Source organism: Branchiostoma floridae, chromosome 6 (genome assembly GCF_000003815.2).
Source record: "Branchiostoma floridae strain S238N-H82 chromosome 6, Bfl_VNyyK, whole genome shotgun sequence".
NCBI lineage: Eukaryota > Metazoa > Chordata > Leptocardii > Amphioxiformes > Branchiostomatidae > Branchiostoma > Branchiostoma floridae.
Window position 1 is genome coordinate 23,276,257 of NC_049984.1, and position 13,317 is coordinate 23,289,573.

The 13,317-nt window shown below is 39.1% G+C and overlaps 1 protein-coding gene across 1 annotated transcript; it reads left to right on the top strand.

The window, feature by feature from the left end:
* Positions 1 to 70: 70 nt before the first annotated feature.
* On the top strand, positions 71 to 10,684 carry LOC118417890 (borealin-like). Its single transcript, XM_035823644.1, has 11 exons — positions 71 to 239; positions 2,603 to 2,760; positions 4,395 to 4,523; positions 4,978 to 5,062; positions 5,927 to 5,967; positions 6,273 to 6,322; positions 6,910 to 7,004; positions 8,049 to 8,144; positions 8,606 to 8,744; positions 9,369 to 9,458; positions 10,355 to 10,684. The coding sequence occupies exons 2-11, from the start codon at positions 2,625 to 2,627 to the stop codon at positions 10,430 to 10,432; spliced, it is 939 nt and encodes a 312-aa protein (XP_035679537.1). The 5' UTR covers positions 71 to 239; positions 2,603 to 2,624; the 3' UTR covers positions 10,433 to 10,684.
* Positions 10,685 to 13,317: the final 2,633 nt, after the last annotated feature.

Below are 13,317 nucleotides of genomic sequence, written 5' to 3' on the forward strand. Positions count from 1 at the left end.
AATTTTGCACTAGTATGTAAAAACACGGTAAGAATCTTAAATTGTGAGGTATATAACCCTGTAACGGAGATCTTATAATCACGTGATTAAATCTCGCTTCTTGATTGGTCGATTTCCCCAGTTTAAATCGAGGCGGCCATTTTGGATAAAGAAGTTGTTCCGTCGCTGCAGAAAAAAGGATACCTCCAACTTCTTCTTGGATTTTTGACCATATCGGAGGAAATTTGAAGATAATACAGGTGAGAGATATGTGATGAATATCATAGTGTCAGTGGGGCAACGTTTGAGTGTATAAATTTGTCGCTCTTTGAAGTTTTGTTCGTGTTTTTGATGGAGATCGTTTGGAAAAAGCAAGGGACGTCAACAAAAATGGCTGCCAAAAACCTTCGATTTGGAGGGAAAAAAGACAACTTGATTTGGGCACGATCTCGTGCCGTTGACTACTAGAAGACATAGACTTACTAGTTTTTATAGCTTTGTATTTCAAGCATATCGTATCTTTGATCATTGGATAATGATTTTTGTTCTTTTTTTTCCATCGTTTCTGATGTGATAGAAGGGTTATAGAAGAAGCACAACAAGACAAGAAATAAATTCAGTGTCTGTTCGATCTAAATCGTTATAAATCACACGTCTTCTGTAGCCATAACATTTTTTTTTGCTTTTACTTCGTTTTCAACTCAAACTTTCAAAGGTATTTTTCTAAAATGGCATAATTTCAACGCCAGTCTTGCATGTAGTATGATATTATTTTGATGACTTGCCCAGACTCGCCCAAGACAGGTTGACTGGATTAAATCAATATCAATCATGAAGAAAGAAGTGTATAAATGCCATGTGCAATTTTGCAGACTTCACTACTGTCAATTTCTAGTACATGATTTGCATGTAGCTGAAAATTATGAGTCCATAGACTAGTAGTCCATAGTCATAATTTGTAATTTTGGAGCCCCACAAAATAGTAATTTCATGACCACAATCCACATGACTTGTGAACCGCTATATGGTAGACCATATACGATGATATAGGCCAAAGCTGAACCAACAAGAATTAATGTAATTATATTGAATTAGTGAGATACATACTGAACATGTAGTTGACTGTAGTGTAATATTCTAAGGTGTGGCTTGCCAACGACAAGAACCAAAGCTGCCTGTCAGGTTTTCAAATGTTGACTACACTTTATTTCATTTGGGACTGCAGACAAAGCGGGACTTGATTTGGTCATATGGAGGACATCCTCTGGGAACCCCAAAACTGATGCAAGCGTGTAAATGAATTCTGAAAAAAAAAGAAGTTTGGCACTGAAAGGGGAACGGGTTTTCTGCGCGTGAAGAATTTGCGCGTGCGCGTGAAAAATCTGCGCGTGAAAAAACAAAGTTCCTGAAATATGTCAGAAAATGTGCAGCAAGGAATTCTAAGGCATAAAATGTGAACCTATGATATAATTTCCCATCTGTTACCTAAATTTTTGGTTTGAAAAAAACTGATTTTTAGATCCCTTGGGAATAGGTTAATTTGCATATTTTGAAAATTTCAAAATCAAGTAAATTGGACAGAAATACATGGAAAGATTACACATATGATGTTTTATATTGTATAATATAACAATTTAAGGCTTTTCTAAATTCTAGAAGCTAAATTTCCTCTTTTTTGAAGCAGATTGTTTCACGCGCAAATTTCAAACTTTTTTGCGCGTAAAAACTTAACATTGAAAAATCACTTGAAAAGCACTCAGAATGAGTCAGATTGAGATTTTGTACTCTAGAATGCAGCAATATGATCCTTGATTCCATTTTGCGCCATCTTGTTTGAGCTTTTAAGTATAAAACTGCAAAAACTTTTTGAATCCCTTGGGAATCAGCTAATTTGCATATTTTCACGCGCAGATTTTTCACGCGCAAGTTTTCACGCGCAACTTTTTCACGCGCACAAAACCCCATCCCCACTGAAAGTTGCTGAATATTAGATGTTCTAACTTCTAAAGATAGACTAGCACAATTAAGAACTTAGAACTCTATCAGTATCACAGTGTAGATGCCAAAATCACAGTGTAGAGGCCAAAATCACAGCATAGGGGATCCAAATGACAGCATAGGGGACTCCTATGCTGAATATGAACGTTAACACTGAATGGTGCAGAGTAGGGCTGGGTACCGGTACGGCATACCTGTACAAAACCGTTTTTTCTCAATTGACCGGTCCAGAAAAAATGGACCTGAAAAAAGTCGGTGGACCGGATGTTGGACCGATTAAAAAATTAACAGATTATTTTATCAGGCATTCACACGTTTTGGCGCTTGCAGGACGTGGAAGAAAATAACAAGAGTGAAGTAGAGTAGAGTTTATAGTAATTTCTACCACGTTTTACAGCCAATCACACAGGTGCAGTTAGCGTTGTAGGATTTTTAAAACGCCAGACAGTGTAAGTCTAATACTCCACCAAACAGATGAAATGGAGTCATACTGAATCAGGTCCAGGTCCGGACCTGGACCTAATCCTTTGGACCTGAACCGGACCTGGACCTGAATTGTCTGTACCGGTACCCACCCCTAGCAGGGACAGTTGTTAGAGTTTCTGACCTTTTCTTTATTCTGCAGGCATACAGACACTAGCATCAAGATGCCACGGAAGAGGAAAACACGACAGACAACCCGCGCCAAACCCAAGCTGCCGGAAGGCGACGAGGGCCACGATATGGACCAAGAAGAGAGGGAACGCAAGAAGGAACTCTTCCTCAAGGACTTTGATAATGAAGGTAGGCTGCGATTGAGAAAACCATATGGAAGTTACAAGTAGTACTGTGTAAATGCATTTAGTTATGGAGAGGCTTGATTTCCTACTATTTGTAGGAGAAAGATATGTTTCAGTAATTACCAGTGGCATAAGATAGTATCAAAGCTGGCAAAGGAGTATAGCTGACCATTTTAGGGAGTCATCAGCCACTGGTAGCTTTCCTAGGCTGGCTTCACTCCTCTGGCAGCTTTTGAATATTTTGATACTATCTTATGCTACCGTTAGCCTGGGTACCATCCGGAAAGCAGTTCGCTCCGGCGTTCATTATATACTATATACAGTCGCTTCTCTGTGTTTCCGTCTGGGAACGCGGACCATCTTAACGTCTGGAATCGTCCAAAAAGTGGAAGCAGGCGCTGATTGGTCCCTACACATGACCGAATTATGGAATGGGTTCAAGCACTCGTTCGAACCAGTGTTCCAACACCGGACAAGCTCTCTGTCCTGTTGTCATCGAAGGAGTGCTCTAGAACCCATTCCTTAATTCGCTCATTAACTGACGTTAGCACCAAAAGGTTTGAATGTGCATGTCTCCAGACGGGTAGCAGAAGCGAACACAGGAGCGAACTACTATCCGGATGGTACCCAGGCTATGCTACCGTAGAATCTGCTTGGAGATTAGCGATTCAGGGGAAAGATGTGTTTCACATTCTTTTGAGTAGAGTATGGTAGTACATGTAATACAATGGGAAGAATATTATCTCTGGTGTCATATATAGACTATCACGGTAAAATCCCAATATCTATTTATGATTAACAATGTTGATAACTATAGAATCAGTGTATTTGTTGTATGTTACTTGGATTTGAGAGGGAGATATTTGAAATTCTGATGATCCTGTGCACATTTTCATTTTGATTTTTTTTCTCCATACCCTGGAAATATACACAGAAAACATAATTTACAGTGTCCTATCTTTGTATCCAAATGATAATGCAACCAGAGCCGGCACGTGTACTACAATCAAATTCAGGCCCACAGACTTTAATCTAGATGGCCAAGCAGCAGGGTTACGTTACCGCTTTTGCCCCAGTGACGTCTCATATACTTAGAAGCCGTTTGATTGCACACCCAATTTGCTAGCATATTTTGTGCAATTATCCGGTGTGTGCAATAATGTGAAGTAACAAAGTATCCGGTGTGTGCAATAATGTGAAGTAACAAAGTATCCGGTGTGTGCAATAATGTGAAGTAACAAAGTATCCGGTGTGTGCAATAATGTGAAGTAACAAAGTATCCGGTGTGTGCAATAATGTGAAGTAACAAAGTATCCGGTGTGTGCAATAATGTGAAGTAACAAAGTTGGACCATTAAACTGTACTTTATACATTATACAGCATACTGTGCACACATACCACGTTTGCCAATTTTTAGCATGGATTTTCAGTCAATTTGTCGACAATGTAAATTTTTGTGTATTTATCCGGCATTTGTGACTTTTTGTTGTGCAGATAAGCGAAGTCTCTGATAATTATAACAATGTCCAGAGTCAATGGGAGCCGGTTTTTGGGATTCCGTGCAGTTGACTGAAGTGTGCTTTTATCCGACTTGCAATTAACTGGCTTCTACTGTATTTTCTTCCTGTTTGTCCACAGTTGAGTCGAGGATCAAGCAGTCGTACGAGCTGTGTGAGAAGATCTGTAACCTGGGGAGACAACAGTTCAGACTGGAGGTCATGAAACTGCCCAAGAAAATCCAGAACATGACAATGGCTGAGTTCTTAGGTGAGTGCCCAGTTCTTCCTTTGTTTAAGTGGTACCTGAGCTGCAAAAACGTTCGATACAGGTATTCTGGACCGTGTGATAAAAAGCTGTATCACACAGGCTTTGAAGTTGTATCAAACAGGCTTCCATCTAATAATTCAAATGTACCCTGCCCACGCCGAATGCGAAAATTCGAACACCTGGAACATTGCTGTTGTAATACTTTTTGTTCTAAGGCACCAAATTTGTTCAACTTCTGGCGCATTTTGCATCAAAACATGGGTTTTCAAAGGTAGGTGTGACATAAATAAAATACAACACGTGTATTCCGCATCACCCTCGGTCCCAGCCCTTCGGCGGTCGGGCGATCCGACCTGCGATTGGGCTGATACCTCAGGTGATACAGACTACACTGTGTTGTATTCTATATGTATACATATACATGTAAGTGAACAAGAATTGTATTTTTATTTAGCCCAGGGCGGCAGTATTGAGGCCATACAGCTCCAGTCTGTGGCAGAGACCGATGCTAAGGAGTGCACATCTGCTGAAAAAACAAGGTATGTCATATAGGCATACAATACTGTTTCAAAAATAGTTTCATCAGGTTGGTAGATTATAGGATATAGGAGAAATCTTTTTACACCACCAGCATATCGCCAGGAACAATTGCGTAATTGACCGGGAAGGGGCCAAGGTCATAGACAGGGATTGTTTTCTCACCGCAAAAGCGCCACTTACATCGGCTACATATAGCAGTGAGAAGCAGACCTCCAGTTAGAAGTATCTAAGAGACATCGAAACGTAAGCAATGTAAGTATCTGCTGGTTGTGTAAAAAGAATTCTTCTATATCCAAAATACTGGTTGTAGTGCACCCCAAATTGGAACTGTGCACCTAATCTGTAGGGATGTCCCTGTAGCTCAACTAGTAGCAGCCTCACAGTTGAGCTCCTGGTTCCAATTCCCGGGGTTTGATTTTGAAACTCTGGTTCAAACCCAGGGAAGGGCATCTCGGTTTGGGCTGCACCCTTCTTTCGGGAGGGACGGGATGTAAAGGGGGGTCCGTTGTTCGAGGAGATACCATGTGCACAATACACTGGGGATCAGCTAAAAACGCATCCAAGGAAACTTGCTGACTTGATTTGTGCTACTAGGCACTATAAAAAGTGGAAAACAGCCTAATCTTTGACTTGGGTCCAACAGTGCGCCTAGATATTTGTTTGTAAAGTTTTTAGTATTTAAAATGGTAACTTATCTTACCGTAGTATATGTAACATATTCTCGACATCTAAGCTTGTAAAAAGACATAGAACATTTGCATTCCTTGTTGAAAATTGTAAGGGTTGTATATAGTTATATAGAATTTTGGATCATCACCAGAAAACTCATATTGTGTTCACATGTTGTCTCTACTCCATTTTAGGATGCCACTGGCTGCAGTGAGCAGCAATATAGCAGCAACAGGTAAGAACTCATCGAATGTCAGTAAATAATGGACAGTTTATGAGCAATATCCTCCTAATGACAAAGAAATTTGTGTTGTCAATTATTCATCTATGAAACAAATACCCTAAGTCTTGTGTAATTTGCTATTTTCAAAAATAGTTCTTGGTCAGTACTTGATGTCACTTACAAGCTCTTGCTCAATTGCATTTTTTTAATATATGTATTTCCTTGTTTGGAGAATTCCTCTTTCAGTTTGGTTGGAATCATACGTACATAGTTGTTACTAGTACTGTGCTCAAATTATTACTCTGATTGCATTACAGAAACTGTTGAAGAAAAGGAGAGTAAACCCAAAGGAAGACCCAAGAGAAAGGTACTACCATTCTTCATCACCTTTTATGTCAATCCTTCCACAAATGTGGTAGCCTGGGTACCATCCGGGTAGTAGTTTGCTCCTATGTTCACTTCTGCTATCCGTCTGGAGACCTGCACATTTAAACCTTTTGGTGCTAACGTCAGTTAATGAGCGAATTAAGAAATGGGTTCTATACTGCTCATTTGATGACAACAGCAAGAGGACGGAGGGCATTTCGGGTGTTGGAATGCCTGTTCGAACAAGCGCTTGAACCCATTCCCTAATTTGCTCATGTGTAGGGACCAATCAGCGCCCTCGTCCAAAATTTGGATGATTCTAGACGTTAACGTAGTCAAGGATCCCAGACAGAACAGCAGAAAAGGGACAGTATCTAGTGTTTGATAAATGTCAGAGCGAGAAGCGACTGTATATAGTGTTTGATAAATGTCAGAGTGAGAAGCGACTGTATATAGTGTATGATAAACGCAGGAGCGAATTACTTTCCGGATGTTACCCAGGCTACAAATGTGGTAAATCTCAATTATAGAATAGATCCAATGTGACAGTTGTATAAACTTGTGGTTTGTTTGGTTTATCATATTCAGGCTGCCAAGAAGGACACTGCCCCCCCACCGACTAATAAGAGAATGACCAGGTCTTCTGCCAGGACACAGGGCGGGGCGGCGTCAAGACTGGGAAGGTACTGTAATTCACTTTGTCTTCTCGGTACCAAACTTTTAAGGATTGAGAAAACTGAACATGTTCCAGGAATTAAAGTTTCACGATGGCAGCACTTGCAGTTTCACATGAAAAAGTCTCTTATATTATTTGTTATCAGTAATGATAGATAAGTTCACGTTACAGTCATCAGCATGAAAACCGTGAACATATGTACATTGAAAAAATCAGGAATTACTGTAACTTGAATACAAAAGCTGGACACCAAGTTACTCCAGCCTGCACTTATTGTTACAAGATGTAATACATGAACAAAACTTTTTGTGGCTTCTTGTAGAGGTATAGGAGCACTTTATTTCATACCTGGGCTAATATTGTTCGATATGGGTGTTCCCCATTGTAACGATCTTGCCCCCTTGGGAAAGGCAGTTCATGTGTAAAAATGTGTACCTGACTTCCTTTGTGGAACTAAAGGCTAAGGCCACACCAATTTAATTTCTTGGTTCACAGATTTTTTCATAAAAAATATGGAGCGACAGGGCGAAAAAAAATAAAAATGAAAATTGTAAAATGGTTGAGGTGAAGATAAGGGCTAATCCAACACATAAAGAAGAAAAAGTTTTCAGCTTGAAAAAAGTACAAACCACTATGACTGTACAGTAACAGCACCTGTTTGTTGAAAATTACAAAAGTAGTGTCAGTTTTTATGTTTGTCCCATTCTTCATTACGGAAAAATATAACTGCAATGATAATACCCACATTTTAAGGAGCTTATAATATAAAGGCCAATTTGCTACACCAGAAAGTTGGTGAATGGTTTCATTAATGGTGAAAATTTGAGTGTTATTTTAAAAAAAAATTTTCCCCAAAAAATAGGAGCGAGCGAATCTGTGAACCAATCAATTAAATTGGTATGGCCTAAGGGACCAAAGGGATAGGCTACGTTTTCCAATGCCTGCCTTAGACACAGTGAATAACAACTCACTGCCCATACGGTGTCAAAAAGGCTATGGGAACTACCGGGTAACCCTTTACCTAATGGCTGAATTGATATTCTGATTTCAGCAAGACCAGTCGGAACGCTCTCACCACCCCAGCGGTGAAGGGAAGCAAGCCTGTGTGGAGTGACACCCCTCTCATCACACCCAAGTTTGATCCAAGGTCGGTCTGGCATATATATTCAACATGTACACGCAACACAAGTTCCTTTGAGTTTGAATGCACCAGCTTTTCTATCCTTGCAATTTTTCTTCTGAGACTGTACTCGCCAAAAGTTTTTGTGAGATTACAAGTACCTTTGTAATTGATTAGTAACTACGATTATGGAAACTGGTATTGCACACTTCTTCCTTTAGTATGCCTTTGTAACTAGCGAGCAGGCTCTGCTAAAATGAGAAAATTCTGGTAGACCACGTGTTCAAGGTAGCATAAGTTGTAAATGCATTTAAGTTCGCAGTGGTTATAATTTCACGGTAGCACCATGCAATGTAGTGTCTTACTGCCATGGAAAAATGTTCGCTGTGGTTTTAATTAGGCCACTGCGAATACCTCAAGCATAAAACCACCGCGAACATTTCTGCATTTACAGTAACTTGAACAATCCTTTTTTGTGTGGTTGACAGACTCCCAACAACCCCGATGGTACGGGAGGCGAAGGCTGGCGAGAGACTGATGTCGATTTCGGGGAGTCCTGTTCTGAACAGGCCAATGGCCGCTGCTGTCAAAGTACCTGAGGCTCTTATACCCGTGGGAGATGGCAAGGTAGGAGGCATATATATTTCACTCCTTACCACATGCAGGAATGAAATGTATTGTTGTTATATTTCACTCTATACCACAGGTACATTTGTATGGATGAAATATATTATATATATAGCCTTTATATTTCACTGTGTACCATGCATGGATCCATTTTTGCATGGAGTGGAGATGGAGTGAAATAAGCTGTATTTGCTTGCAAATGTTGCATTTCTAGTGTACACATTGGCTTTTCTAGTTGGAACTGGTTAACGGCCAAGGGAGTGTTTGCTCTGTATTTAAGAGGGCAAGGTTCATACACCGGTTGGGTCGTAGTACCAAAGATATGAAAAAAGGGTACATAGTCTTACCACATTCCCTGCTTGGGATTCAATATACTTTTACTTGATATGTCTGTCTGTATCTGTATACAGAGTATAACTGCCCTTAAGCTTAAACACACCAGCTTCCGTATTTGCATCTATATAGCCAGTTTAGCTGCCCTTCAACATAAACACACCAGCACAAGGCCTGGCAGCAGCTGGAACAACCTGACTTGATTTTCGTTCTTGTTGTGATGTACATGTACTTGTCCACAGTTTGATTTAGAGAAACAACAATTGCAACTAATGACTGTTTTACCTGCAGGTGTTCCAGTGTAGCCATGATGTGGACCCAGATGATGTAGAGATCCCAGACATGGACGAGAAAACTATTAGTAACATCCAACTGCTACAGGTCAGTCTACTTCTGTGTTCTGTAATATACAGTCAACACAAAGAACACAAAAAAATTGATGAACCCTATCTCAATAATTACTATATCAGCTGTACGGAGTTCCATGTTATTGGTATACTCTTGCCCCCCTCGATAATATTTTGTGGTTTTGTATGTAGCCTCACAGTACTATTGCGTATATAGCTTGGGCTTTTAGCCAGGCATGCGTCCAGGCGTCATTTGGACATGCTTTTCTTCAAATAACAAGAAATTGGACGCACTAGACGCCCTTACACTGGGGAGCAGATCCTCTGATAAGCATGAAATTCTGATTGACCAGGGATGCCATTAGGTCATTTGTGTTGACAGTCATCTACTGTGACCTCTCTGACAGTAATTTTGTCCCTCAGGATACCTTAGAATGCACAAAATTTGGACCCTTGCAGGGCTCGAAATTCATTTTGGGGATTAGGTGCACTGGTGCACCCAGCTTAAAAAATTGTGTGCACCAAAAATTTTTGGGTGCACCACTAAAATTTAAGTAGAATGTAAAAAAAAAAACTTAATAACAAAACTTACTTACATGTACAAGCTATCAAATTCTTAAACAAGTAACATGACATTTTTATTATCTTTCTAACACTCAGATGTCAAGAATATGATGTATACTAGTATACTTGATATCTTTCCATACATAAACCTAAGAAAATAATTGGGGGCACAGCTCCAATTTTGGGTGCACCTTGGGTGCACATGCACCCTGGTATTTAGTATTTCGAGTTGGTATTGGTTGCCATACATAGTACCTTGTGCAGTTGTTGAGCAATAAAGTTCATTGATACATTCATCGAGGTTAGCTGAGAACCAAAAGCATCATTGTTTCAAGATCTTGACTATTGGTGTTCTTTCTTTTACAGCAAAAACTGGCGGCTATTCTCAAAAAGGCCAGACAGAACCAGACCACATCACAAAGCAGCAGCACAGAGTCAGACTAAGGGGAGAACCAGGGGTGCTTTGTATATTTTGTATTTATGTGGGTAGTATAAAGATTTAAAACTAGGTTATAACTACTTATTAGAACATTCTAGAATGACTTGTAGGCTGCTATTTCCATACTGTGGTAATGAGTATTGTGGCTATTTTTCCACCTTGTTGTGTATGGTATTTTGTTTTTATGTCATTTTTTTTAGAAAACCATTTTAACTTCTTTTACATCCTCTGCTATACTCTTGCCCTCCGAGATCTTTTAAAAGGTCTTAACGGGTGAAAACGGTACATGACTTTTATTTGTCCTGGGATGGTTTCCACAACAGTTCATTTTGTTTTATTTAGTATTTGTGTAAGTACTCTACTAGTATAACAACAGACTGACTTGCTGGGTTTTGCATGGTTAGGCCATGTTGGTTTCATTATGCAGATGACATCTCTGTGCGCATCAATTTTTGACCCTTTAAAAATTGTTTTTGATCATACTGTAAATCGTACAATTCAGCTGCAAAAAGAGTTATTATGGCTGTATATTGCAAAGAAATATTGGAAATCGGATTCACATTTACTAACGTCGTTGAATACCAAAGTCAAGCCAATGTTTTTATTTGCATGCTCGGTTTGGGTCAGTTTTTTGATGACTCTGTGAAGTCATCCTTTCAACCTTCCTGACCACTTAGATTTCATAATGAAGCCAATGTTTTTATTTGCATGCTCGGTTTGGGTCAGTTTTTGGGTCCCAGAGGATGTCATACATATAATCAAATCAACATGGCTTAATCTAATACAGGGAATTTTGCAGCCAGCTACATCAAGGTAGCATTCAGGTATATCAAAGTACACATAGTTTATGCTGTTTTCGTCTAATTAAAGAATTACTGTAAATGTGAAAATTTATGGGATGGTAGAACTAGAAGTTGATACATGTATATGACTAAGGCGCAAGAACATATATCACAGAGAAATGGGCATGGATACAGCATGGGAAATACATACAGCAAGGAAAAGCAATGTACAGTATTGCTTGTAAGCCAACTACCGTACAGTGGGGTGCACCAGGTTCTTTTATTTTACTTTTGTTTTGGTTCCAACATAGAGATTTTATAGATCCATTTTAAGGACTGTCATCATTTGCACAATAGAAATACGATGTAAGCTCTTCCTTTTTGTACATACCTCTTGCTGTTATTTTTTTTGCTAGACATTGTACCATGCTATGGTAGTAGTGTGTTCACTGACATAAGGAAAACTAGCGGAACCATATGTCAACATCGACATACTACCTATTCTCTTGGGCCTTATTTTTAATCGATAGATTGTGTTCATCGGCAAAGAACCCAAAGTTACACAATCAAGTGCGAAAATGCAACAAACTTCTACTTCAAGTACCTTAAAGTTGGGAAACTTTGATTAGTGAAGTGAGTTTCAAGTTGTGTGGTAAATTTCAATCACTCTATATTACGGTCAAGTATTTCGGTTTACAACTTAAAGCATAACATAATGTCTGTGAATGTGATCCATGTGTCACTTGCATTTGGAAATCTATGTAAAATCATAAATCCACTTTCTTTACCAAATGATTTTGATCGAATTTTAATTTAAAAAATATCACCATGTGCAAGGAGGGGATGATTTGCTTATTAGCAAAATTGAGATGCTGATTTGAGATACCATAGGTGGCAAAAACAGGGTAATTTCATTCTTGCTGTTTTTGCCTTCTTTTCCCTCTATGTTCTCACGGTCATTAGTTGAACATTTGTCTTTTGCTGTCTTTTTATTCATTTAGTTGTCAATAATATTCATGATATGCAGATGTAGAACATCTGTAATCTTTAAAGCTGTATGTAGGAAATAAAAATTGCATGGCAAGAAAGTTGTGCTTTCTTCAATATGGCAATGTATGTATGTAGAGTGCCCATATAATATACACTCATTCTGTAGTTTGTTCACAATTTCTAAAATAGAACACTTAATGCTCTCACTGTGATGGTTTGTGTTTTTCTTCAGTGGCATTTAGTAAAATTCTAACTTGACGTGCTGTTTGATTTGGAACTTTAAACCTATTACATGTAATTGAAACAACACCAACAATTGACCGTAGGTAACATACTCCATGAGACATCAGTTGCAACTAGAATTCGACGAACACATCTCTTCGCCAAATAATCATGCCTTTATTAAGACTTTAATGTCTTATCATGTATTACTAAATAGTACCTACCCCAATAGCAAATGACTGCATGAACGCGTGTTCCTCACAAGCCCACAAATGCCCCCCCCCCCCCCAAAAAAAACACATAACCTTCTCGGCGAACTGGTGACATAGAAATGATGTATAATGTTGGGATACTTTCCAGCGCAACTTTCATAATGTTTTGTTAAAATCAGACTCTACCAGACTCCAGCCTGGCTGAATAGTATTGACTTTAGGGGGCCTTGGACTGTGACCAAAGATGACCTCGGGTAGCATCCCTGGTCAATCAGAATTTCATAGTTGTCAAGACCGGCTGTGTTGACCTACTTTTTCTCTATTTTTAGACATCTATGGGCTGATTCAAGTTCTTTCGGTTGTCTCCGTCACAAGTATATTTTTAACCTATATAGAAGTTGCCCTAAGTAATTATATCAAATAGATAGTGATTTATATAATTTGCATCTCATTATGTTCATTATCACCCAAAATTACTACATACCAAAAACAAAGACTATCCAACAATCTCCTCTGGAGTTATCCCTCTTAAAAGTTACGAACTATAAGACCCACTGCAGTTCCAAACAAGCTGCTAGAGGGCCCAAAATTACACCATTCACTCCTAGTCCCAACAGCTATCAACCACTAAAAATTATGAACCTGGCACTTCTGGAAAATTTAGGCGCAAGCTTTGACGCTCAC

What these genes read in the sequence shown, in the direction of transcription:
- LOC118417890 (XM_035823644.1), top strand. Translation starts at nt 2,625, where the DNA reads ATGCCACGGAAGAGGAAAACACGACAGACAACCCGCGCCAAACCCAAG. An exon ending in CAAGGACTTTGATAATGAAG is followed by an intron (nt 2,761 to 4,394) that starts GTAGGCTGCGAT and finishes GTTTGTCCACAG; the next exon opens with TTGAGTCGAGGATCAAGCAG. An exon ending in ACATCTGCTGAAAAAACAAG is followed by an intron (nt 5,063 to 5,926) that starts GTATGTCATATA and finishes ACTCCATTTTAG; the next exon opens with GATGCCACTGGCTGCAGTGA.